This window comes from Oryzias latipes, chromosome 5 (genome assembly GCF_053564925.1).
Source record: "Oryzias latipes strain Hd-rR chromosome 5, Olatipes_Hd-rR_3.1".
In the NCBI taxonomy this organism is placed as follows: domain Eukaryota; kingdom Metazoa; phylum Chordata; class Actinopteri; order Beloniformes; family Adrianichthyidae; genus Oryzias; species Oryzias latipes.
The window spans coordinates 4,347,291-4,374,393 of NC_136241.1; the positions used below are offsets into that span (position 1 = coordinate 4,347,291).

The following is a 27,103-nucleotide window of genomic DNA, read 5'->3' on the forward strand; positions in this document are numbered from 1 at the left end:
AGAGTTTGCATGTTCTCCAGCTTCCTCCCACAATCCAAAAACGTACATAGGTTAATTGATGACTTCAAATTGTCCCTGAGTGTAAATGAGTGTGTGTGGGGGGGGGCTTGTAATGGACGGCTGACCTTTTCAAAGTAGGGACGGAGGGACGGACGGACGGAGGGAGGGAGGGAGGGACGGAGGGACGGAGGGACGGACGGACCGACCGACCGACCGACCGACAGAGACAGACAGACAGACAGACAGACAGGAATAAAAAAAAAGGAAAATACTGCTCCATGGTTGCCACACAGTATGGAGTCATAAAAAGATTCTGCATGATGAACCAAGCATTTTAAATTTTGATTCTATGGAACCTTAACTGCTTTTTCCAGTCTTCAGTTGTGGGTTTGTGTCCAAACAAACATCTTTGTCTTATCTGGACACCTTTCTTTATGCAACGCGTCCTTTAACCCAGTAGCTCTGAGACCAGTTCACCACGACCAGTAAGAAGTTGCTCTCAAAGCTGTTGTCCTGCGAGCCCCCTACCATGCAGCCGTTATCTCTGAGTCCTCTGCTTCAGTTGGGACTTTGGGTCTGCCAAACCTCTTCCTGCCAGAGTCTCCAACAGTTCCTGAGCGCATTTTAATGGTAAGAAATTATTCTCATAGACTTTTGAATCCTTTGACACAAGAAAAACGGACATTTTCCAGTTTCCAAATGGTCTATTCCTCTTCCATTTTTAGTTGAACTTTTTCTAGCCATTTTTGAAACAACACACAACTTTTAGCTGTACTATATTTTTCCACTGAACCAAAGGGGGTTTGGTACCACAGTGTGTTCCACCTTATGGAGACAGATCGTAAGTAATCAGGAAAAGTTAGAACACCTGTAGGAATACCTTTAAAGCCCGAATCTACCTCCACTGGACATAATCAGCTCAAAATGGTTTTATTATTTTGTCACCTTATTGTTCTATTTCCTGTTCTCTGGAATTGGATTTCTTGTGTCATTTGAAATGTTTTCAGTTTCAGGAAGATTTTTTTTAAACCTCTGGCAGTAAAAAAGTTTATTTTGTGCCTTTTCAACTCACCTGTTGGACTTTACGGCCTTGAACTAGAAAAAATAATTTGGATAATCATGTTTTTTTTTTAAACTTCTAACCAGGCATGTATTTATACAAAACTTTGAACTTTTTCAACTTTGCCTTTATCTTTTACTAAGACAAAACCATAACAAACTCTGTTTCATGGTGTTGCAAAATCTTAACGGCCTTTGTATTTGATCATCAATTAGAACTAATGTTTGGCTGCTTGGTTTTCCAACTTTCTCCCTGCAGGCACAGAATTCAAATGGGTGGGGGGGATCAATATTTGCACCCATGAAGTATTTCTCCAGGCTCAAGCCATGGATGTCTTATCTCTTTTAATGAGGATGGCTCAGCTGGCGTCTTTAACACAGAGATTGTTCCCACCACAGTTCCAGGCTGCTCCTCATAACAGACATGCAGCGCTGTGTGTGTGCTGTACACTAAGATACCGAACAACACAACAGTGTAAATGGAGAAAGTATGAACAAAGATCTGCACTGATGTTTGATGCAGTCACCAACGTCTTCAGTTATGCATGTTAGGACCATAAATTTTTGGACAGAGACACATTCTTTTTAATTTTGTTTCTGTACATTACCACAGTGAATTTAAAATGAAACAACTCAGATGCCATTGAAGTGCAGACTTTCAGCTTTTATTCCATGGGTTGAACAAAAAGATTGCTTAGAAATTCGAAAAACGAAAGCATTTTTTAAACACAATCCCTTCATTTCATTTGCACAAACGAACCAGTGGAGTGCGGTGAGCTTCTTTAGCCAGTAGGCATGTATTATGTCAGGGCCCGGTGCTGTCCTTCATACCTGAGACTCTTTCTTGAATGTCTGCCACTGTGATGTCTCTCAGGTACTTGCTTCCTCATAGTACCTCTTCAGCATCTGTCAGCTTACTCACATCCCTCAGAGTTGCCTTAATATTTTGGCCTCAAACCGTTGCTTGGTGGATATTGTTTTCCAAGTTTTTACAATTGGTAAATGTCTTAATGTAATAGCATGGTACATAACTCAAAAAGAAATGAAAAAAAGTACATGTTGTACTTGTAATAAAGTATCTGTACATAAATCTACTTTTTCTTATTAATTTACACTTTAATTTACAAGAGTTCGCCTTCCTGAAATATTCAAAAATCCTAACCTAAAGTCAATGTCTTATAGTAAAAACCACTTCTCTTCTTGATTAAAGGCTAAAGCGCTGTGCAGTCAAAGTTCCATTGAATTTTTCACAAACACAAACAAACATGTACCGGCGCTGGCCAGGCCACCAGCAACATGGTGTCTCGCTCAAAGATACTTTAAGACAACGCTGAGCAGAGACAGAATCAAATCTGCAATTATTTAATCCGAGATTGATCAATCAACCTTTGTGCAGCGGTCGCCCCAATGGCTGCCAACAGGTCTGCCATCCCCCTCTGATAGGTCTGATCATTAGTGAAATGAGTCCGTTTATAAATTTAAGTTCCATTTCTCAGCCTGATAAACCCGGGTTGTAAATTGGTGGATGGAGTGGGTGGGGGCATGCAAATTAATCTGCACCTGACTTTGTTTTGCAATGAACAATCTGCAGATCAGATGTGAAGCTTCAAGATGGAGGGGGTTTGAAACACAATTGTATTTTTAAAACAGGTCTTTTCCTAAAATCAGAGATTTGCTTATAAGTGAGACGTTAGTCCACAGCTGCAGTACTGACAGCAGAATCTACCAGTCTTTGTTTTTTGTTTTTAAATCTTTTTTGATAAAGTTATTACCTTTGGTCAAACACGCCACAAACCAGAGACGGCCCTGTAGTAAAGCAGTTACGACAATCTAATCGCACAAAAATGAAAGAAACAGTTTCAAAAATACTAGCTGATCCTCCTTTCAACACCTCTGCTCCAACACCCCTCATGTGTCTCAGGAGCCAGAAGGTCGAGGATTAGCTGCCATATGTTTCTCCCGTAGGGGTTTTTCTGAGTAATCAAGCACCTATTTACTATTGGTGCGGCTTGAAGTCACCGTGATCCCGCTATAGAGGCAAAATGTCTTTTGATCTGCTGGACCAAGAGGTCTTTTGTGTGTGTGTGTGTGTGGGGGTGTGTGCGTGTGTGTGTGTGTGTGGGGGGGGGGGGGGGGGTGTGAAGGACTTACAGTTTGACAATCAATTGTAAGAAGACATAGACTTCAGAACTGAAAACACTCTTGAATGTTTTTTTTATCTGCATGATGACTAAAACTAAAAGAAACTCGATGCGGTGAAAATACCGAATTAGCGTCGAGGATTTTTCTTTTTTTTTTTTTCGAGGATTTTTTATAGTTGACTGTCGTCGACTAATCGTTGCCAGCCCTAGTTGATACATTCCTAATAAAGCTAAAATCATAAATCTATGTACGCATGGAAAAAATGGGTTTCATTTGTTTTCTTTGTATTTTCTGTCTTAAGAGTTACACAAGGTGTTGCAAGCTGTTAAAAAAATGTTTTACTTGACTGGACAATTCTGGATCACAGCTAGTGAACAAGAAAACTTCCTTTAGCAGAAATAATACTAATCTCTACAAAACCACAGCTTAAAAGTCAGCTGGATCAGACAGATTTTGTCAGAGCCAGAGGTTATAACATTAAATTCCTCCATAAAGCCCACCAACTTGTGCTAAAGGGACAGATGATGTCCTCACCTGCTAAGCAACAAGCCAAAATCAAGCTAACACATGAAGAAGGGTTTTCTTGCATGTGTGCTGTGATGCTTCTAAAGGGGAAGTGTTCCTCAGTATGGTTTATGTACAAGTGATGATCTTTCCAGTTCTTCACACTTCACTGCATCAGCCTCACATTCCAGGTACAACCTTAAGCAAAAACCAGATTCACGAGAGCAAGGGATGACATTGAAAAACCTCAAACTTAGATACATTTCATTTATTCTTTTTAGGAAAATACCAGTAACTGATCAGAAACTAAATTACATTTGTAGGTTAACTTTTAGGGACAGATTTTAAAAGACTGATGTGAGTTTCTAAAGTTTATAGCTTAATTTCACAACAAACCGTACATAACCTGAAACAGAACCTGAATGCGAGCAAAGAGAAAAAGTGTAATCGGCAGCATGTTGTGAGATGCCCCACTGGAGCTGCAGAGCAGAGGCTTCTTCAGCCGCAGTAAAGCAGGAATCGATGAGACCACAAGCCCCCTTGTGTTACCATCAGCCTTACTTACTGCATCAATGAACTGTCACAAAGCATACCAGACACAAGACCAAGAGACTGAAAATCATCAAAAAGGTACAGGATGCTCCTATAGAAATGAAGTCAGAGGTGGGTATAAAAAATTAAGCTTGCTGCAACAATAATCACACAAACAGCACAAATGTCACTAATAAGTCACAGCTACAGAAGCAGAAGTAGTGACATTTCAAGGCTTAGACTGAGTGAGCAACGTTATTTTCATAGGATTCATATCTCATTTATTACCATGACATATTTAGATTGGAAGATCAAGCCTAGTGGCCTGTGGGGATTCCTCTTCCCCCCACAAGCATGAACCTGATAGTACAGAAGTCTTACAGGAGTGTATATTAAGCCTTGGTCACATGTGACCTTTGGATTGTCCGGACGGGGGAAGGGTCACGGAGAGGAGCTGCATCTTAATGGGAGTCCGGTTGAAAATGGAACATGTAATTGTCGTGCGTGTGGAAAGTTTATTATTAAATATTAGCAAGGATAATGTAAGTTGCATGCAGTTGTGATGTTCGGGTGATGCTGTTGTACATTGTGCTTACGACACACTCTATAGTCATTAGTAGGGTGCGAGTACCGGCCCCTTCTTGCCCTGGGCAAGCGCTTCTAAGTGCCTGTAGTACGTCCACAGACGTGTCGGTATGCGCCAGAAGGAGCACGCACTTATCACGTGAACAACACCTACGTGTGGGCTCCTTACGCAATCAGCAGGATTCATGCGTCCAAATAAATGAGAGATCCATCAATTCTGCTTCACTTTTACTTACCTTTGTGCGTTGTACATGTGTTCACTACAAACATACATTTTTTTATGTGGGTCACCTGTGTGTCCCATACAGGTTTGACCATTTTTCGACAAAGGCTTTAAAAGGCTGAAATTGTGATAGACTAGTGGAAACTACAGACTATGTCTATTCAATGCAGCGCCTAATATGTCAGCAAAACAGTGATAAAGCAGTTCTTAGGTAACTGAAAAACAGCAATACTATATGTGCCAGAATTCAGGGGTATAAAAGCTTAAATGTTTTATTGAACTACCCATGTCTGCATACCTCTATGGCTGGGATTTTCTTTGTGGTCTTGAAAACTAAGTTAAGTTTCCTCATTTATGTTTCTAATACCACAATGAGGAGTCATAAGTTCTGAATGCCAGGGCGAAGAGCTCAGAACACCTTTTTTTTCTTCAAATATGAACACCTGGTGCCAGACTCTTGATACTTTCATTGCATAACAAGGAACAGTGATATATTACTCTATCAATATTTTCTTACCTGCCACTAGTGTAAAAATGAAAATAAATGAGGTTTCCGATGAGGACCTCACCACTCTTGCTCAGAACAAGTATTTGTGGATGTATTACTCAAACAAAATATATAAACATATTTATTTTGATAAGAGTTAGTTTGTAACGTTTCCTACAAAAAATACAACATAAACAAAACACGCACTAATATTTAATCTTGGGAGAAACCTTGAAACAATGTAAACAGAAGCTGTCATTTCACCTAAAACAAACAGATTTTCCAGAGAGACCTTTCCTTTCCACTGTCCCCTTTGGTCTGCTCAGTCTGGGGGATTACACTGAAACCCCTTCATGTAATCTGTTAGTCACTCATATGGGCCATTGTTAGAAAACTATTCGGATAATCTTTCTTTATAGATATGAGTTAGAGTGAATCAGATTATGATAACAATGACGGTTTGGAGAGACTTGGATTGTAACAATCGCTAGATTTGATGTTCCTTTTTGTGCATCGCCTTGAGACAACCTGGAAACTGGAGCTTTAAAAATAAACTCAACTGAATTCACTGTTATGAAGAAAGCAGTTGTGCTTTAAATAAAACCAAGGATAAGGCTCTAGGTAGAAAAAAAAAGCAGATTATAACAATGCTGCCTTGTTTCTATAACGACCTGGGAGAGCAAAGAACAAAAAAGAGCATTATATAAAACGTTATGAAGGAAGCTTTGGCAGATCTTGGCCCACTCTTTTGTGGAAAACAACAGAAAGCGGGGATGAAAAAAATCCTCAGCGTCATAAGAATCTAAATATATCTCCACGCCGCCAAGTGTTCCCTCTTAAGACTGAAATGGCAGCGTGAAGGAATTACCGGCATATTAAGTGTAAACATATTTGTAGGACAGAGTCTACCTCCAGCTCTGGACAGTTGCTCTCTGTTATGTGAGGTTATTATTTCTGAGAGCCTTCACAGAAAAAAGCCTGGTGTTAACCAATAAAAATGAAATGCAGGGAACAATCCTGAAGAATGACAGCATTAATAATGGAGCGGATTTATCTTCCACTCACCGCAACCTGCATTTTAAAGCAATTCACACAAAGAAAAGGGAGGCATGTTGCTCCTCTAACTCAAATTTTCACAAAGCTCCCCAGCCATCAGTCACACAGACAGATGCTCCCTCGCAGCTCACGCGTCTCCCTTAGCCACTCTAACCATGCTTTTTGCGCTTTGATGGCACTGCAGCCACAGCCCATATTCTGCAACATCCCGCACAAGAGTCGCTCAACAGGGCATTAAGGGGGTCTGTTCCTTAAGCCTGGGGGCATTCCAGATGCTGAAGGGGCCAAAGAGGTCCAGAGCAGAGGCTATCCTGCACTAACCTGCCCGCGCCCCCCGTTTCTTTTATGGTGGTTTGCATTTCTCAGGGAATGACACAGTTTTAAAATGACAAAAAATCTTCTAGTTAGCTTTATTTTGCAAAGACAAAACTCTGCCTCATATACAGCTCTTTCTGTATGAAAATGTCAGAGATAATGTTATCTGAGCTGCAGTTTTTTTTATGTCACTTCTGATCCACCCTTTTTATTTTTTTTTCCATCGCGTGGATGTTCAACGCTTCTATTTCCCTTTCAGCTACAGGGAGCTACATTTTGAAGATTTTCCTTTTGATCCCACGTAAATCCAAAAGTACACTGGAGTGCACTCTTATGCAGATCTCAGTGAATTCAGCTAACCTTCAGCTAGGTAGAAAAGACAAATTACACCTGTCAAATAAACTTTTTTGAAGAATGTAAAAGATACAGATAAAATGGACAAATCAATCTGATTTTGGGAGTAACAGCAGTGAAAACCACAGATATAAACAAGACTGTGTTGGTTAAAAAAAAGGTATAAAATCAATCAGGAAGTAAATAATCATTTTCTTTGTCAGTTTCTCCTTCTGTTGAGTCTTTACTGTCTTTGTCTTATGTGGATGTGATGTAACCAAAAAGACGTTCAATCACAGGCTTACTTCGACCAATTGGGTTAAAGTGACAGCGTCTATGCGCACAAGGAATCTTCCTTGTTATGTCTTGAAACCACAACGAACACACATCAAACCGTTTTTAAATCTTCTAACTTAACTTTTATTAAATCTTTTAGAACAGCTGCAACTTCCAGCTTTTTCTGCCACAATGATCACAAAAATGCATGTGAGACTGTGGAGGGACTGAAGATCAATACAGACTATAGAGTTTCTCCTTTTTTTAATTTTTGGATGCTAGTGTGCCACTGGATTTTTGCCAAGGTTAAAGTGTGCGGTGGCTCAAAAAAGGTTGAAAAACACTGATCTAAAAGACCAAAATAAGATATTTTGTCAAAGACATTTTGTTTTTGTTACTTAAAATAAGATGTGCCAGTAAGGAAGAATAAAGGTTTCTCCACTAAAAGGCATTTTCATTTATAATTTTATATAGTTACCAAGAAATTTAAATGTACTTGGTATTCAGGTAAATTTAGGAAAAATATTTTAGTTAAATAATCAGACTGTATTGTATCGCCACAAATTTACTTGAATCTTTTATGTTTCCATTCGTGGACCATGTATTGAGATACATATCGAATCATGTGAGAGGGAAAGATACACCACCCTACTATTTTACAAAATTACATATGTGATGGCTGTGCGCCGTATTTGGTTTTGTTAATTCTGTTTGTTCTGTGTTTTGTGTATTTTTTTGTGGGACTTAGTTGTTTTTGTGGATCTTTGTGTCTGTCTGTGTCTGATTATTTGCAGGTGTGGTGCATGAAGGCGTGGCTTCCATTGGACCCAAACTGATGGAGGCAGCCTTCAAAAACACAGTGTGGACCTCCAGCATGGAAGAAGAGAGCTTGGCTGCAACATGTCTCCATGCGCTGCAGCTTAGCGCGCTTTTCCACTTGATTTGTTGAGTTGCAATTTGTAATTCTTTGTGTTTTGGCCCACTCTGTAGTTTTGTTTGGTCTAGTTTTGTTTCAGTGAAGCTGTAGGGGTGAACTGCCATTTTCTTTAGTACTTGGTTTTTCCTGTTTATGTTAGTCAAGGGAGGTTAGTATTTGTCTTTGTTTTCCCCTTTTTTTTAGTACAGGTAAGGAAACAGATTTCAGTTAGGTTGGGTTTTGTTTGTTATTTTGGCCTTGGTTCACCCTGAAGCCTTTTAGTAGGGATGGGAATAGAAGCCCCATGAAGCTTTCCTAGGGGTTCATGTAATTGTGCCGGAAAAATGGACCAACGATTCAGGGCTTTGAAACCACACAGAACAGCGGCATCTGGTGGCGGACTGGATGTATATCATATTCTTCAACTAAGCTATTTGTAACACTTCAATGTGGAAATGATGCAAAAACGTAGAGCAAAACAATGTTGTTAATGATGATAAAAACTATATAAAACAACACAGCGAGTTACGTTTTCTGTGAGAAGTGCTTGACACAGCAAAACACACATACATGAAGAAAATAAACCCAAAGCAAAAAAAAAAAATGTGCAAAACACTGGCCTTGAATCTAGGATCTTTGAATCCAGACACCATAATTTTGCCACTGAGCTATCTGTATTACTATACTAATGCATTTCCATCATTTATTCCTTGAAGTATAACGTTCATAGTGTATTGTTTTATTAGGAGAAACCGAGTTGAAACGATCCTGAGCCACAGTACGTTTTTTACCAAGAGACATTGTAAAGTCCAATGAATTGACGCTGATTCAACACAGGGGAAACAACAGAACTGGTCAGGAAACGTTCAGGATTCATTTGTATTTCTAGAGAATAGCGCCCCACTGTTCAAACACAAGTGACATCTGAACCGTGGTTCGACCAAACGATGCATTTGGCGCTTTATACGTCATCAACCACGTGATCTGCGCTAGTTGACACACGCCCCGAAACATTGTGCCGAACCACTCTGTTTCATGAAGGTGAAACAAGCGCCGGAGCGTCTGTGTCAAAAGGGCCATCCCTACCTTTTAGCTCCACCTTAAGTTATTGTTGTTATTTATTGTACATAGATTTGTTAAATTTGTAGGGAGACATTCATTTGGTGTTTTTGTTCATTAAAATTTGATGGCCAAAACCATTACTATTATGTTGTGCTCCTCGACGTACCCCTAGACATCAAATGGGGCGTAACACATTTAAATTCAAATGCTTGTAATGTCATCTTTGGAAGAAAACAGCTAAAGTCTAGCAAATGTAATCTTGAACACTGCAAACATTTCAAAAGCTACAGCACCCATGAGCTCAAAGGTTCATGTTTGTATTGCCTCAATTGACTGTAGAAAAGGCCAAAAAAAATCCATATCTTCATATCAGTTGGACTCTCAACTTTCCACGACAACTCAGCTGTGCATTAAAGTAGACAGAGTCCTGCAATCACTTCTTACACTAAAAAGTGCAAATGCATGTGTTGTTATATAGAACTGTGACACTGACACATCCTAAAATATTTGGTGGAAGCACAATTTCTTGTAACTCCCCATCAAACTGATAAGAGTTATATTAAAAATATGCCCATAAAATGGGATATCTGTTTATCTAAACCTCCACCTTACTTTATGAACCACATTACCATATAAATGATGTGTGCCGGCACTGGGCTGGAGGGTCTGGTTTGTTCCTCCAAGACCAGTGAGTTACAGATCTGACCAGGAATCCTCAAACAGGACGAACCTCCTGGACAGTGGCAACCATCTAACAATAAAAAAAAAAAAAACAATCCGGACTAATGCTTTATTTTAGGCAGCCCACTCTATCCCAGCGATTTCCTCTTACATGTTTAACTGTTTGTAGGGAGAGCAGCTGAAGAAGAAGATGAGTTAGAATCAGGAAATTGTTTTTAAATTCTTATTTCCACTTCTGTCTGTATTGTGTCTCCATAAATCATTTGTGCTTATCCAAAGTATTACATTTATCCAATTTATAGAATGTGACTCTTTATTTTCTTATTAATTTATTTGAATTGCTGTTAAGTAACTGTAGACTATGTGACGTACAGCATCTTAGTATGGAATGACCCTCTGGAAGGACATTACCGATGCTTTGGGGTGGGGGGGTCACCATAATGTAAACTAATTTAAAAATAATTGATCATTTTTAAGTTGGAAGGGTAAATTAAAGTCAGAGTCAAGCTTTGAAAGGCCCAGTTCATGCTATTTTTAAGCCTTTCGGAGTAAGCTATATCAATATATATTATTTTATATATTGCCTTTGGCACACTAAAGAAGGATATCTAAAAATAAAATATGAGTTATTTTCACAGATCATTTCTCTAGCCAGAGGTAAGATGACTTGACCTCTGAGGCTCCAACTTTAGCTCCTTGTGGGTGCCGCCCATTCACGAATAGGTCAAAATACCACATTGGGGTTGTATTTTTGTAAAGAATGAACACTATGATACACTCAAAAGCTCAAAAAGTTCACTTTTCATGACATATGCCTTTTAATCGAATCTATGCTGTATAATAAGGAGAATCTCTACATCGCCCTTAAAAATGCATGTGAGGGTGTGGCCCTGCAACAGGCTGGTGACCTGTTCTGAGTGTGCCCCGCCTTCACCCAACAGTAGCTGGGATAAACCCCAGCAACCCGTGACCTCTGGATGGATGGATGGATGGATGGATGGATGGATGGATGGATGGATGGATGGATGGATGGATGGATGGATGGATGGATGGATGGATGGATGGATGGATGGATGGATGGATGGATGGGTGGGTGGGTGGGTGGATGGATGGATGGATGGATGGATAATTAGGGATTTGACATGTAGTTTGAACCTAACCACAATGGAAAAGTATCAGAAGTATTGTTTTTTTTAGACTTTTCTCACTTTTCAGAAAGGCCCCAAACATCCATGAAAAAACCTTTGAGGCTCATTTTTAGGACACATTGAATTTAATAGCCTTTCTCTGTTTTTTTAATTCTGTCATTTAATTTTGCAGGCTTTGATTAAAAGGCAACATTTACTTCACAAAACAGAATTCAGGAACTTTTGGAACAAAATACTGTTTTTTTCTGCCTGGGATAGAAAAAAAACTTTGAGAGGCACGCAGGAAAAACAACTCTCCTCTGTTTTTCATTTTCGTTCGTAAAAGCTGATACAGGAATGATGTGTCGGAGTGACTAAAGAACAGATTTCCCATACATTCACCTGCAGAGCCATTATGCTGCAAAAGGCATCACAGGTCTTGTAAACTCAGTGGTTATGCATGGAATCAGAGCAACACATCTTATTCAGCCACTGCATGAATAATACATGCTTTGGAAAAATACAACAAAGACGTATTTTTAATTCAGAAAATAATAAGACAACATGGGGACGATGCTGGTAAATAAGCTATGAACAAATACTGGAGGTGGAGAAACAGCACTCTGGTAGAGAATGACATGGCCGCTGAATGAAATTGTCAAACACAATTATTTCATACCAACTGAAGAAGACAAAGTTAAAATAAATATTTTAAGCTCAAACAAAAGAGCATTATTTCTTACAGTAGGATGATAAAGCAAATTGTGTAATTAAAAAATATAGAAAATGTGTAAAGTTAAAGAGAAATGTAGTTATGTTATAAAATAAATCTGTCTGTATTATTAACGTGTGTTGTCAGCATGAGAAAACACTCAGAAAAAATACACAGAACAGTGATCTCCAGTAGGCACATGTAGCACTGGTCTTATATTCCATTAGTGGATATTTCAGTTATAATGGAAACTAAATTAGTTAGGATTTATGGGATATAGAGAAGGAAAAAAACAACAGCTTGTAGCAGACTTTGTTACATTTACCAAAGAAAAACTTTATTTATATCCCCATCTGCACTTTTAAGTACAATCCTGATTTAGATTAAAAAACATGAAGATGGATGAAAAATGACACACTGGGGTTAAATTGCCAGCAATGGGTTTTTATTTATATCTAGACTTTAAACCATGCCTTCAGAGCAGTTTGGGTTTGTTGTTGACTCATGAGGGTCAAGAAGATTCCCCCCACAGATTAACAGCATCCCAAGAAGGAAGTTTTGTTCCAAGCTCACTGAGAAGGTGGAGCTCCTATTTCCCTCACAGGCACAAAATCCTTCATGTTCCTTTTTTTGCACCAGCATGCAGAGCCAACCCCTGCGTTATTAGCTTCCCCTGCCGCACATTTGTCAAAACAATAGAGCCATGCATCTACTGTTGTGGGTGGTGGGCCCACATGGTGACATTAATTCAGGCTGAGCCAAAAACTAAACAGGAAATTGGGCTTACATGCTGCTGCAGTTTCCACACTTTTACCTTCCACGGATTTTCACTGCGATTAGTTTCTCATTACCCGGGTGAGTCATAGCTTTCATTATTTAACTTACAGCACACAGGAAGATTTTAGAACACAATTGTCTTTTCTTAAATGTTCTCACTGCAATGTTTCCGTTTGCTGGAATCCAGCTACTTTAAATTAAACTGTTTATATTTTATTGTCCAAACACTTTTGCCTGAGGAAAATGTGAAGATTTTCGAAAAGATTGAATAGCCATGTCAAGGTACAAAGCTGAATTTTTTTACATTTTTCTTTAGCTTACTGGAATGCTAAATAACTGCTACAACATAAAGATATTGTTTAGTCTATTAACATACAAGTGTAGGAAACTGTGGTGAGACCAGGTACAGTGGTGGACAAAATTGTTGGTACCCCTCGGTTAAAGAAAGAAAGCCCACAATGCTCACTGAAATGACTTGAAACATTCAAAAGTAACAATAAAGTAAAATGTATTGTAAAATTAAATAATCAAAATCAGCCATTACTTTTGAGTTGTTGATTAACAGAATTATTTAAAAAAAAAACTAATGAAATAGGGCTGGACAAAAATGATGGTACCTCCACAAGTTCTCCCACTGAAAAAGATGAGAGAGGTCTGTAATTTTCATCATAGGCATACCTCAACTATGAGAGACAAAATGAAAAAAATTCCAGAATTTATTTGTAAATTTTGGTAGAAAATGAGTATTTGGTCAGCTACAAACAAGGAAGATTTCTGGCTCTCACAGAACTACAACTTCTTCTGTAAGAGGATCCTCTGTTTTCCACTTGTTACCTGCATTAATGGCACCTGATTGAACTGGTTATCTAAATAAAAGACACCAATTAACAACCTCAAACAGTCACATTCCAAACTCGACTATGGCCAAGACCAAAGAGCTGTATAAGGACACAGAAAAAAAATTGTCGACCTGCACCACGCTAGGAAGAATATGCAATAGGTAAGCAGCTTGGTGTGAAGAAATCAACTGTGGGAGTAATTGTTAGGAAATGGAAGACATAGCAGACCACTGAGAATCTCCCTCCATCTGGGGCTCCCCCCAAGATCTCACCCCGTGGGGTCAAAATGATCACAAGAACAGTGAGCAAAAATCCCAGAACCACACGGGGGACCTAGTGAATGACCTGCAGAGAGCTGGGACCAAAGTCACAAAGGCTACCATCAGTAACACACTACACCACCAGGGAGTCAAACCCTGCAGTGCCAGACGTGTCCCCCTGCTAAAGCCAGTACATGTGCAGGCCCGTCTAAAGTTTGCTAGAGAGCATTTGGATGATCCAGGAGAGGATTTGGAGAACGTCCTATGGTCAGATGAAACCTAAATAGAACTTTTGGTAAGAACTCTACTAATCATGTTTGGAGGAGAAAGAATGCTAAGTTGCATCCAAAGAACACCATACCTATGGAAAGCATGGGGGTGGAAACATCATGCTTTGGGCTGTTTTTCAGCAAAGGGACCAGGACAACTGATCCATGTAAAGGAAAGAATGAATGTTTGAGTGAAAACCTCCTTCCATCAGCAAGGGCAATGAAGATGGTCTTTCAACATGATAACGATCCCAAACACGTTGCCCGGGTAACGGGGAGTGGCTTCATAAGAAGCATTTCGAGGTCCTAGATTGGACTAATCAGTCTCCAGATCTCAACCCCATAGAAAATCTTTGGAGGGAGTAGAAAGTCTGTGTTGTCCAGCAACAACCCAAAAACATCACTGCTCTAGAGGAGATCTGCATGGAGGAATGGGCCAAAATACCAGCAACAGTTTGTGAAAACTTTGAGAAGACTCACAGAAAATGTTGGACTGCTGTCATTGACAACAAAGTGTATATAACAAAGTACTGAGCTTAACTTTTGTTATTGACCAAATACTTATTTTCCACCGTCATTTACAAATGGTAAACAGTGTGTGAATGTGTGTGTGTGCGTGGGTGAATGGGATTGTGACTGTAAAGCGCTTTGGGCCTTCGAAAGAAGGTAGAACGCTTTATAAGTATACGCCATTTATCAGTTATCAAATAAATTTTTGAAAATCAGAAAATGTGATTTTCTGTTTCCTTTCCTTATTTTGTTCCTCATAGTTGAGGTATACCTATGATGAAAAGTCTCATCTTTTTAAGTGGGAGAACTGGCACAATTGGTGGCTGACTGAGAAATATTTTGCCTCACTGCAAACACATTTCTTTTACAGCATGCTTTTTTCTTTTAGTTTAAATAACGTGTTATGACAGAAACGATTTTTCATCACTTAACAAAGGAGAATTTACAAAAAGATTAGATTAATTTTTAATCAATAATTGAACCAATACAGTAGTTTGAAAGTGATGTCCAACCTTACTGACGTGTTTGCAACACAAAACTACTGTAATGGTCTCTGCATATGATAGAAAAGCATAAGCTGTCCCCACAACCACTTAGCCTCATGGAAGCTAGGTGTGTCAAATTTCACACCTGAGTGGGTAAAATTTCCTCTCCACATTTGACTCTCACCCTGCAGAGGATTAAGAAGCAGACACCAGCAGGCTTGCGGAAGATTAGGTGATTTCATTCCTTAATCCAACCAATGAAGCCAAATGCAAGCAGGGGGGGGGGCACTGGTTCATGTTTTTAGAGTGTTTGCAATGATCCAACCATGAAAAAGATTTCAATCTCCAAGTTTTAGGGGAAAATTCCTCTACAAGGCCACTGAGAAGATCAATGCTGATTTACTCTTAAAATCATAAATAAAGTTATTCTATTTACGTGCGTTTTGGAATGACTGCATAATAAATTGTTTAAAATATATAGCACAGTGACATTTATTAGTTTATCCCTCAGCTGAAGGGGGTTGAAAAGAGTTTAGTGGGGATTTGGTAGATGTTTTACGCCAGATTTCCTGTCTGATGCAACCAAACAGATGGTTAATATGCTGAATACCTGCTAAACGACCATGAAGTACAAGGGAAAAAACACCATAAAAGAGTCCCCAAAACTTTATTGTCCAGGGACAGTGGAACTTATTCAAGTCAACTTTCCATTTTATTTTCTCCCAGTTTTTTTTTTAATTATTCTAAATCATCTTTTTTCAGTTGTGAGAAGAACAAAAAGTAACAAATGATTTCACAGGAATTCATTTTTAATGGGATCTTGACTTGGAAAACTAGAATCTGAGCTGAAGACTCCTAAACAAATGTAACCCTTGTTGAGTTGAATACTTTTCTCCTTCAAGAAAAGAAGAACATCCTCAAGAAGACATTGTGTGACATCAAGAAACAAGCAAAAAAAATGAAATATTTACAGAAAAGACACCATTTCTGTAATATTTACAAATATATAAGAAAAATAAGATGCAATACTATCCCAAAGATGGTTAGAAAAATATGATGTGCTATGAGACCTGCAAGGCAATTGAGACTGTGACAGGATGCTTTACAGAGGAACTAAAAGGGGAAAAAATGCTTTTATAATGCTCAGAGCTAAATGCAGATAAACATTTTTCTCAATAAATCAGATCTATCAGCTTCTCATCTTGTTTATGCACAACCCTGTCTTCCAGTTTTTGTCTGAGCCAGTCCCAAAAATAACATTACAGTCATTTCTTGTTTTTATTCCACAGCTACTGAAAAGGTGATATCACATTTATTAAACAGGGATTTCCATATCCTTGAATGCAGCACATCAGCTTTTTCTTTCATCCTTGCGTTTATCGTTTTTCCACCTCCAGACAGAGTGTACTTTGTGGTTAAAGCTGTTTGATCGCTGCTCTCATTGATCACAACTGGAAACATAATCAACGTGACAGACCTCCAACATCAAATAAACACACATCCATTCCTCAAGTTACGTTTTTTAAGGAATCTGCACCAGAGATGCTGTGACACACAGGAAAAGCTGAGTCTTAAAACACAAAGACACCTGATGAATAAGAAAATACACTTGTTTGTGTGATGCACAAAATGTCAGTTCACACTCAAATCCATCCTTTCCATTCAGAACTAGACACAAACAAGCTAAATGTAGTACTTAGGTTTTATGAAGATTTCTGATGTATATTCCTTTATTTAAAATCCATTAAAAATCAGGGCAACATTTAAAAAAATCGTCTGTTTTGACTTTATTAGAGGTTAAGTTTGCCCATATTTATGGGTGTGTTTTTTGATTGACATGTGGGTTGACTAATAGTTCAGACTTCAGACTTTACTTTATTCAATTCCAATTCCAGTTTTTGGTACCTGCTTGGGTTGGATGCGATAAATAGCCAACTAAATGGCCTTTGACACTTTAGCCGAGCATAATTAAGAAGAATCTCAGTCCAGAGTATGTATTTGCGGTTACACCACTGATATTTTCTTCATTAGTTTCAATCTACTAACTTAGTCTCTTTTTAGAATTAGGCTCACCGTTTTCGTAAGACAATGTCTTAGGTTAAACTTTTCCACTTTTGATATTTAAAAAAGGAGTCGATTTTTATTATTATTTAGCTCAGAGCACAAACAATAATTGCGGATAGAAGTAAATAAATGTGTTTAGTATTCCCATGATGTTGTATGGCAAAAACTTGAACCAAACAGTTCTGCTCTCTTTCTTTCAGCAGTTTCCAGTCTCACTCCAATTATCCTTTGATCTATTGTCAAAGTGTTCCCAGTGGGCTTTAAATTATGATTATGCTGTTTTTAGCCTAATTTAAAAAAAAACTGTCATTTTTGCGGACATAGTTTCAGCAAAGTAGTTGATCAGAAATTCACTTCTGAGTTTTGTCCAGAACTGTTAGAGGGGAGTAAGTCTGTCCTTCCCATCATCCATCTGTTCACCTGCTACCCCGCGTCCAGTTTTGATCCAGATTCCAGCTCAGACGAGGAACACAAAGACATTCAAGGATCGATTGGTCTGCAAGTGGATGCATCAGAATGGAGTGGAGCAGGGAACTTGTGGCCTCAATTTGGGTATTAATTATTTATCGCTCCCCCGGTCCGTATTTAGAATTTTTCAACTGAGTTTCCAGACTTCCTATCGACTATTGTTTTAGATTCTGATCAAATTATAACAATGGGGGATTTTAATATTCATGTTGATGACCCCAGTGACTGCCTAGGAAATGCTTTTGCAGCTTTATTAGATGATGTTGGTTTCACCCAAAATGTAAATGAACCCACTCACCGTCATAAGCACACCCTGGACCTTGTTCTAACCCATGGTATAGAGATCAGCCAGCTGAGTGTCCTTCCTCATAACCCCATCATGTCTGATCACTTTCTAATTACCTTCCAGTTTAAATCAGAACATGCTACTGCCCCAGTGAATAAGAAACAGCTTAGAAGAACCTTATCTGATGGTTCTGTATCTGAGTTTAAACTCACAGTTCAACCAACCAGTGACATTCTGAACAAATACTCTGAGTCCAGCTCCCATAGCATCAGTCTTGGTATAAATGACCAGTTTGTTAATGATGCACATTATTGCAAGCCCTCAGGAGTACACTCTATGTTGTTGCCCCGCTGAAACCAAAGCTCGTCAGACAAAAACGAGTAGCACCATCGTTTGACGCTGAAACACGTTCTCTTAAACAAATAACCCGCAAGTTGGAAAGAGAATGGCGCCGCTCCGGCAGTCTCTGAATACCTGGAAACATAGCCTATTAAATTATAAAACAGCTCTACGTAGAGCTAGAAGCCAGTACTATTCAACCTTAATATCAGAGAATGGAAATAATCCAAGATTTCTTTTTAGCACTATTGCTAGATAAACTCGCAGTCAGAGCTCAGTAGAACCACATGTTCCTGTTTCTCTCAGCTCTGATGATTTTCTTAAATTTTTCGATAGTAAAATTTCAAATATTAGACAGTCAGGGTTTAGACCTCACCACAGCATGGAAACTGCACTAGTTGGAGTCTCTAATGATTTATTACTGGCTTCAGAAAAGGGACTAGTTTAAATTCTGGTACTGTTGGACCTCAGTGCAGCCTTTGACATCATTGACCACAGTATTTTACTCCATAGATTAGAGCATGACATAGGGATCAGAGGATCTGCCCTCCAGCGGTTTGAATCCTATTTATCCGATAGGTACCAGTTTGTTAATGTAAATGGACATTCCTCTCAGTGCACTTGAGTTAACTATGGAGTCCCACAGGGCTCAGTCTTATCCTGTTTACGTACCCTTAGGAAACATAATCAGGAAACACAGCATTAATTTTCACTGTTATGCAGATGATACGCAGTTGTATTTATCTATTAAACCTGAAGAAAATGACCATATAGAGAAACTAAATGCCTGCATCAGAGACATCAAGACCTGGATGACAATTAATTACCTCCTCTTGAACCCAGAAAAAACTGAGGTCATTATACTAGGTCCTAAAAACCTCAGAGATGCTCTGTCTGATCAGACAGTCTCCCTGGATGGTATAAGTATAGCTTCCAATTCCTCAGTGTGAAACCTAGGGGTTTTTTTTTTACCAGGATTTATTTTTTATGTAAAACAGCTTGTTTTCACCTGCGGAATATAGCTAAGATCAGAAATATACTTTCCAAAAGTGATGCAGAAAAACTCACCCATGTATTTGTTACGTCTAGACTGGATTACTGCAACTCTTTGTTAGCAGCATGTCTTAAGAGTTCTTTAAGAAGTCTCCAGCTTGTTCAGAACGCAGCAGCTAGATTGCTAGCAGGAACTAGCAGAAGAGATCACATCACTCTTGTGTTAGTTTCACTTCACTGGCTCCAAATTAATTGTAGAATCAAGTTCAAAATCCTCCTGCTCACCTATAAGGCCTTATATGGTATGGCCCCATCCTACATTAAAGACCTCAGTACCTTACCAACCAAACAGAGCACTTCGTTCGCAAAATCGAGGACTGATTGTGGTTCCTGGAATTTGTAAATACAGTTGTAGGTAGAGCCTTTAGTCACCAAGCCCATGTTTTATGGAATAAACTCCCAGCTCATGTAAGAGAGGCCGACACAGTTTCTACATTCAAAGTTAGACTGAAAACATTCCTCTTTGGACAGGCTTATTGTCAGACTAGCTAGTGTTCAGAGAATATTTACCTAACTGTTAATTTGTTTAAATTAAATTTAACAATAAAGTTGTTAGTAGGCGGCTAGAAGTTTGAAGCTGGGGAAATTATGGTGCACTGGGGTTCTGTCCTCAATCCTCATCTACTTCTACTCTCCTTCTCTCCTCTATTCTTGATCACTTATACATCATTTAGTTCTCCATGCGTCTGTTTGGTGCAGTGCGATTCATGTACTCCCCCCAGGAGGGGAGTGGGAAGGAGGGACAGTACATCAACTAATAAATGTCACTGGGAGTGCTTCCAGATTCCAGTTGGCTCATCCGTGCTCCTGTACCTGTCCGTGTACCTTGTCTCTGGCTTGCCTCTACTACTGATCCTGCTCCTACACCTGGCTGTGGATCCTGTCTCCAGCTCGTCTCGCACCCCCAGCCGTCCCCTAACTTCATCTGGATGAAGCTCGTCTGCTGGACTTTAAATATGTAGTTGTAGAGTTAGATAAGTTAATTCTTCTCTATGAGTTCTGGTAATCGCCTGTCCGTCCTGGGGGAGGATCCCTCCTTCATGTGGACACCCGTGAGGTTTCTTTGTTTTTTCCGAAATCCGTTTTTTTAGGAGTTTTTCCTTACCGAGAAAGAGGGTCTAAGGGCAGGGATGCCAGTTTAGTTTAGTCTGTTTAGTTAAGGTTTAGTACTATCCTATTGAATTCTATGCATTAATTATCCTTTTTGATGGTATGTTTACCTTACAACAAAGCCCATTGAGACGACTGTAGTTGTGAATTTGTGCTATATAAATAAAATTGAATTGAATATGCAATTTTGATCTTAATATTCTTTATATGTGTCCTCCCTCATCCATACAAGAACATGTTAAAAACACCAAAAACATATTTTTCATCGGTTCTTTAAATGACACATCCGAACAGTTAATGCAAAAAAAGAAAAGGTGCGCACATTTTGTAGCACATTCCCACTACAACTTAAGCAAGCCTCTCTATCCACACTCAATTATTCATTAGTCTTGCTGAAGCTGGTATGCAGAGTGCAGTCTTCACTCCCTGGTTCAAACTGGATGTCAGTGTGTTATTAGTCTGTCTACAGCACAGAGGGCCGCCCTGTACTAACCTGCCACCACAACATAACTGACAGGCCATGCTGCTCCTTCTGAATGAAGACAAGTTGTTTTTAACTCCTATCAGGTACGCATGAAATAAGCTGCATATAGACATAAGTGGACCTCTTATACAAGGCGATGATTGTGTAACAGCCTAACGGCATAAAAAGGGAAATCTGCAGAATCCTCAAACTGGGGGACAAAACTGTCTCGTTCTCAGAGGGTTTAGTTTGTGTTTTTGTATGTTTGCCCTGAACAATGATGCAGTGTATTTATTTATCTTTAAAAAAACACACAAAAATGGAGGAAAATTGATGTGAAAGTTAAAAAAAAGACCAATAACTGACAGAAACAATCAGAAATTGGTTGAAGACAGATGGTTCCAGCCATTGTCTTGACAGTAGCCTCTTTTTTTTAACAAGCACCTCTTCACATTTCAGGTGTAACACATGGATAAGCTAACTGCTCAAGTTCCTGATCATCTTCTTGTTAGTGCTGTGGTTCTTTTTTGTAAGTGGTTCCAACAACCTGTCTCTTTTTGCCCAGAGGTTGTCCTGACCTTTGCTGAGGTTTGAAAAAGATGTTTGTACGTCTTGTGCGTCGTGGTGTTCCTTCTTTTGCAAATAACACGGTCTGTGTTGCAGAAGCACAGAAACTACAAATGCTGTCTCCACATACGGTTTTATTTTGAAAAGGCTTTCTTGATGAACGTGGAGGTGCCTGTATGATGAGAACACTCTCACTGACTATTCATTCATTCATTCATTTTCCATTCCGTTTTTCCCTTTCGGGGTCACGGGGCTGCCGGAGCCTATCCCGGCCACTTGTGGCTTGTGGGCGAAGGCAGGGGACACCCTGGACTGGTCGCCAGTCTGTTGCAGGGTAGAATGTCCACAATCACACATCCATTCACACTCACACCTAGGGACAATTTAGATTTACCAATTAACCTATGATACATGTTTTTGGATGGTGGGAGGAAGCCCGGAGAGAACCCACGCATGCACGGAGAGTAACACAGAGAGGTCCCCCACTGATGTTCTGTTTCAGGTTTATATAACTTTTATATTGTTTTATTGATGGGAATTATACTAATTTAAAGATATGAGACACCACATCTAAAGCTCACAGTGGCAACAAACCAACAATTAAACTGAAAAACAAAACTGCCCCTTTACCTAAATTCATCAATAAATTAAAATAATCAATAATAATTAAATGAATATGTAGTTTTTAAAAGCTAAAAACAAATTAGCTAAATTGTTGAACAGAAGAAGTAAACCGACTTTAAAAGACTTCAAAAACAGCAAAACCTTTATATTAGAAGTACTATTCTTGACCCATCGGCTGTTTTTGAAAGTGCTCTGATGCAGGTTTGCTAAAAACTGACGTTTTTTTCTGCCAATTATCAAAGTCGTTTCAAACATCCACCTACCTGTGTTCAACAGGACCAAACAACAGATGACTAAACAGGCTAAGGCACTCGTTTAAGGGCATGAGAGCAACGTTTACATCGCTAAACATTTATGGATCTGTGCAGACAATCAATTAAACTGGAACTTACTTTTACAATTAAGAAGGTGTTCTGAATGAAGTAGGACTTGCAAACGTTGCCGGTCTCGTTTTTTGTTAAAGAAAGTTTAACATTCATGGTGTTAAAAATCCTATTCATTAAGAAGCTATGATGAGAAAACCTCTGTAGAAATGCGCGCTAACATGAGTGTGAGCGTATGCATCCGTGCACACATGCAGAGTATGATACCATGAACCGGGATGCCCCTAAAAGAATCCATGTGTGCAAATGTCATCAGTAAATGTCAATAGCTTTTCCAGGTCTGTCCTGAGGACATGCAGCCCAGCGCACGGGCCGCAGGACGCACACGTCCCTTCATTTCCTGCTACTTCATTTATTCTTAATCTACTTTAAAGGGCTCATCTGCTCAAGTGATGAATTAAACAACACATGTGAGAGAGTATTTTGACGAGCAGGATGCAGAAAAGAGGACAAAGATCTCCACAAAGATGATTGAAAACCACCGCAACGAGGGAGCATCTATGTAAAAAATGCAGTAATGCTTTCTTTTACAGTACAGTACTTACAGTGCACTTAAGTGGTATTTACATGGTACTTATGGTGTAACTACTGGGTACTTACAAGGTATTTGCATGATACTTTTTATGGGACTTACTGGATACTTACATGGCACTTTTTTGTGTCTACTCGATACTTACATGGTACATGCTGTGTATTTATGTGGTACTATTTGGTTCATACTTATGTGGTACATAAATAAACTTTTGATCAAGTACAAAGTATAATTTAGTTACATTTAACAAAAACATCAACCAAAAAGAAAAATCAAGCAAAAAATCAAAATTGCCATTAAAAAAAATCTAATTTGCTTAAACAAAGAATTACAAAAGCAATGTTTTAATAGGCAATTACTGTATGCATTTTTACAAAAAAAATATTACTTGCACCTACAATTTGCATGAGCATAAAACACAGCAGTGTAAATAGAAAAAGGAAAAAAAAAGTAATAAAGATGCAATTTCAACACAGTTACTCACAAAAATGTTTCAAAAAAAGTGAAGTTGTGAATAATCTATTATGTTTATAAATAAGGATAATTGATTGATTTCAAGCATTGCAGTCAAAGCAATAAAGAATTCACAGAGATTTCTCAAAATCATTACAGAAATGATTAAATAACTTACATATTGTGATTTGTGATTTTTCTTGCAGTTGTAACCCTGAAGAAGTACTCCACCGATACCACACTCTGCTGAAGGAATTTTGACGGACAAAAAGCTCGACCTTCACGTGTGGCCAGTGTAATATAGACAAAAATACAATAGATTTGACTGCAACTATTGCAGAAATGACTTTGGCTGGAGAGGGTGAGGATCTGGGACCTTTTCCTGTTTTCGCGGTGGGTGACAAACTCCTGAGCTGTACAAAGGAGTGTGAATCATTCCTGGAACAACACAAAACTCTGGAAGAAAAGATAAATAATATGAAAAAAAAATCTGTTCTTTGGAATGCTCCTTTTTACTGTTTTGTTGAAAACTTAAAACAAATTTCATTGTGATGACACTTTGTATGCTGCAGAAGTGTATCATATTAAAGATTGTTGTTTTCACTGCTGCCTTGTTTCTCTTTAAATTTGCCACATCCCATTATGTACACTTCCTGTGTACATAATCTGTTCTCCTTAATAGTAAGTACCATGAAAAACACAATAAGGTACCAAATAAGTACTATGTAATTACCCATCTTACATGTGGTGAGTACCATGAAACACACATAAACTTGCTCAGTAAGTAGAAAGTAAATTCCGGGCCTTTTTTCACAGTACTTCCAATGTAGTTTCTCTTTACCTACTATCTTGTTACACATGATAAATACCATGAAACATACAGTGAGTGCAGACCTAAAGGTCAAAGGTACTTTATTTGTACTTACCTTGTTCTTACATGTGGTAAGTAACACAAAAGACACCTTTGCACAACATACAAATACCCAGTAAGTATATCATAAATACCCAGTAGGTAAGATATAAGTATGAACCAAATAGTACCACATAAATACACAGCAAGTACCATGTAAGTACAGAGTAGACACAAAAAAAGGACCATGTAAGTACCCAGTAGACTGCATAAAAAGTACCATGTAAATACCCTGTAAGCACCCAGTGGTTACACTATAAGTACCATGTAAATACAACTTGCAGTTACCAAAAATGGAGTCCTCAAGTATAATGATTTACTTTGGGTTTTCTTTGGGTTTCTGTGCAAAAAGATGGAAAATTCCTCATTGTTACACTGCAAAAACCTCATATCTCACCGAGTTTTGATGTCTAGTTTCTGGATAAATATCTTAATAACAGACAAAACTAATTTAATAGTTACTTGTCATTAAGATGTAAAGACTTGTTTTAACACACTACGGTAAATCTTATTCTAAGCAAAGGTTGAAGCTTTTCTTTTACTTTCCATAAAATTTTAAGCAAATTTTTTATTGGTGAAGGGTTTCCAGAAACAAACTTGCTTGATTTAGTAAAAGCTTTTATCAACTCCAAACATAGTACAAATGTATTTGACAACAGCAGAACAGGAGTTTAAAAGTAATCTATGCATTGTTTTTATGAAAAAAGCATCTTTAAACATGTAATTCTAGTCTTTCTATAAGATGATTATGATTTAGAAATAAGTAGCGCGAATACAGGGTGGCTGTACCATAAAATGGGACAACAACCCTGTATTCTACATTTTTTAACTTGTTTTGAGGAGGAAATGTTTCCAGTATAAAACTTTAGCAACAAATTAAGTCTGTATGCTGTTCCAGCAGTTGGTTTTCTCAATTATCAAGGAAAGTTCGCCAAATCTGGCAGAAGAAAGGACCAAAGAAAGAAAGAGTTGTGTCATCAAGTCTGTACCTCAATGTAGGAACTAAGTCTTGAGTAGACCCTGTAGGGACCCAAGACGTGGGACAGATGAGTGGTGCAGGGGAAGCTGGTCGTCACAGCGTGGTTAACTTCCGGCAGCGAAAACACGGTGAAGCCAAACTTTTCATAGAGCTTCACCAGTTCTTCATCTGGCTTCTCGTCACCCTCGCAAAGAATGCTGCCCACCACATAGCGGCATTTCTCTGGTGGCCTCTAAACACAAACAAAAAAGGAAAAGGTTAGAAAATTATTGCAAAGTCTTTGTAAATGACCCTAAGACTCAATCATTACTATTTTATTTTTTTTCTACATCTTTGTGGCTTTTATTTTGAAGGGGACATATGGTAGCACTAAACGGAATGGTAACAATCAAGCTAACGTTTTGAAAAGCTGCATTCTCCACGTATCTGCAAAAATTGTCCAAACTTGTTCAAGTTTTAAGTCACGCTCCGCAGCAAGACAGGCGGATGTGGTAAACAGAATCCGGTAGTTTTCTAAAATAAAACTTCCCTCTGAATCAGAAAATAAAAAAACAGAAAGAATCAAAGTTTGCATATGTTTTGTTTTCTTGTCTGGAGCCCGGTACCAAGCGGTCCGGTACTGGTTTGTGGCCCGGGGGTTGGGGACCCTTGATTTGATGGGAACAGGCAGCACATTGAAAAACAACGAGTTGGAAACACCCAAAATACCAAAAAGTGACGCGCAGGGGGGCACGAAAATACATCCATATGTGGAGTTGGGAGTGAGAATGTGTTGGTTGCAACGACAACAAGGGCTGCACTATTTAAAATAGAGGCGCCCGTCGTATTTGTTTTGCATCAGTTCGGATCCGGGTCTTGGTTTGAATGACTTAGTGTCGGGGTCTGGATCCGGATCGTGGCCTGCTAGTCACTCTTGGTGTAAGAAGTTTCTAGAAAGTAATAAATATGGTGAAAATGTTCAAATGGTGAATGTAACAATTGTAAGAGACCTAGATCCAGATCAAGTTTCTTTACCACCAATACAAAAGACATAAAATGCACAACAGAAAAAACAGAGCAATTTTTAATGAAGAAGACTATCCCACTGTTTCGCAGAATCAATGTTTTTATTTTTAGAAACACCCACTTTGTTGTGCTAAAGGTCCAAAAAAGGACACAGTTATTTTGTTGACCAAATAACAAAGTGACACAGCTGCTATAAAGCTGAGGAAATGCCAATGCTTCCACTGTGACGCCTTTGGGGTGCGAGCTCTGCAACAGAACATTACAGGGTCCATTCGAGACAGCACTGTCTCTGATGGACCCTGGACAGGCACCAGAGGCCATGTTTCTGGATCAAGATGTTGTTTTGTTCACACCTAAAACAGATTTCCTGCAGAAGTGATGGTCAGCATGGCAGATCTGAGCTGGAAGACCAGAGAGTCTAAAGACCCACTCCGTTGAAAATTCTGGTTTTGGTGGTTTTCACACATTCTTGTGACACTTTTCTTATGCTGGAGGACACATATTAAGAAAATTAAGAGGAAAATTGCATTGCGGAGTATTTCTTTATTCAAATTGGTGTGATGTAGAATCGTAGCAAAGCAAAAATCCTCTAATCTGCCTGCGTCTGTGTCCTCCGCTGAAGTTCGACTGGCCAACTGAAATTCACAGCAATCGTATTTGTGACGCAATAAAACTGTACGGCTGGATAACTGCAATGTTTCTCGCCATTTTTGTTGCA

At 38.8% G+C, this 27,103-nt stretch overlaps 1 protein-coding gene and 1 pseudogene across 1 annotated transcript in view; one reads left to right on the forward strand and one right to left on the reverse strand.

The window, feature by feature from the left end:
- Positions 1-27,103, reverse strand: part of tex264a (testis expressed 264, ER-phagy receptor a) — an 89,434-nt gene that overhangs the window by 39,408 nt on the left and 22,923 nt on the right. Inside the window, exon 2 of the mRNA XM_004068477.4 lies at positions 25,391-25,612. Coding sequence (XP_004068525.1) covers positions 25,391-25,612 — 222 coding nt within the window. The remainder of the gene's footprint in view (positions 1-25,390; positions 25,613-27,103) is intronic.
- On the forward strand, positions 17,582-18,871 carry LOC144992101 (uncharacterized; annotated as a pseudogene).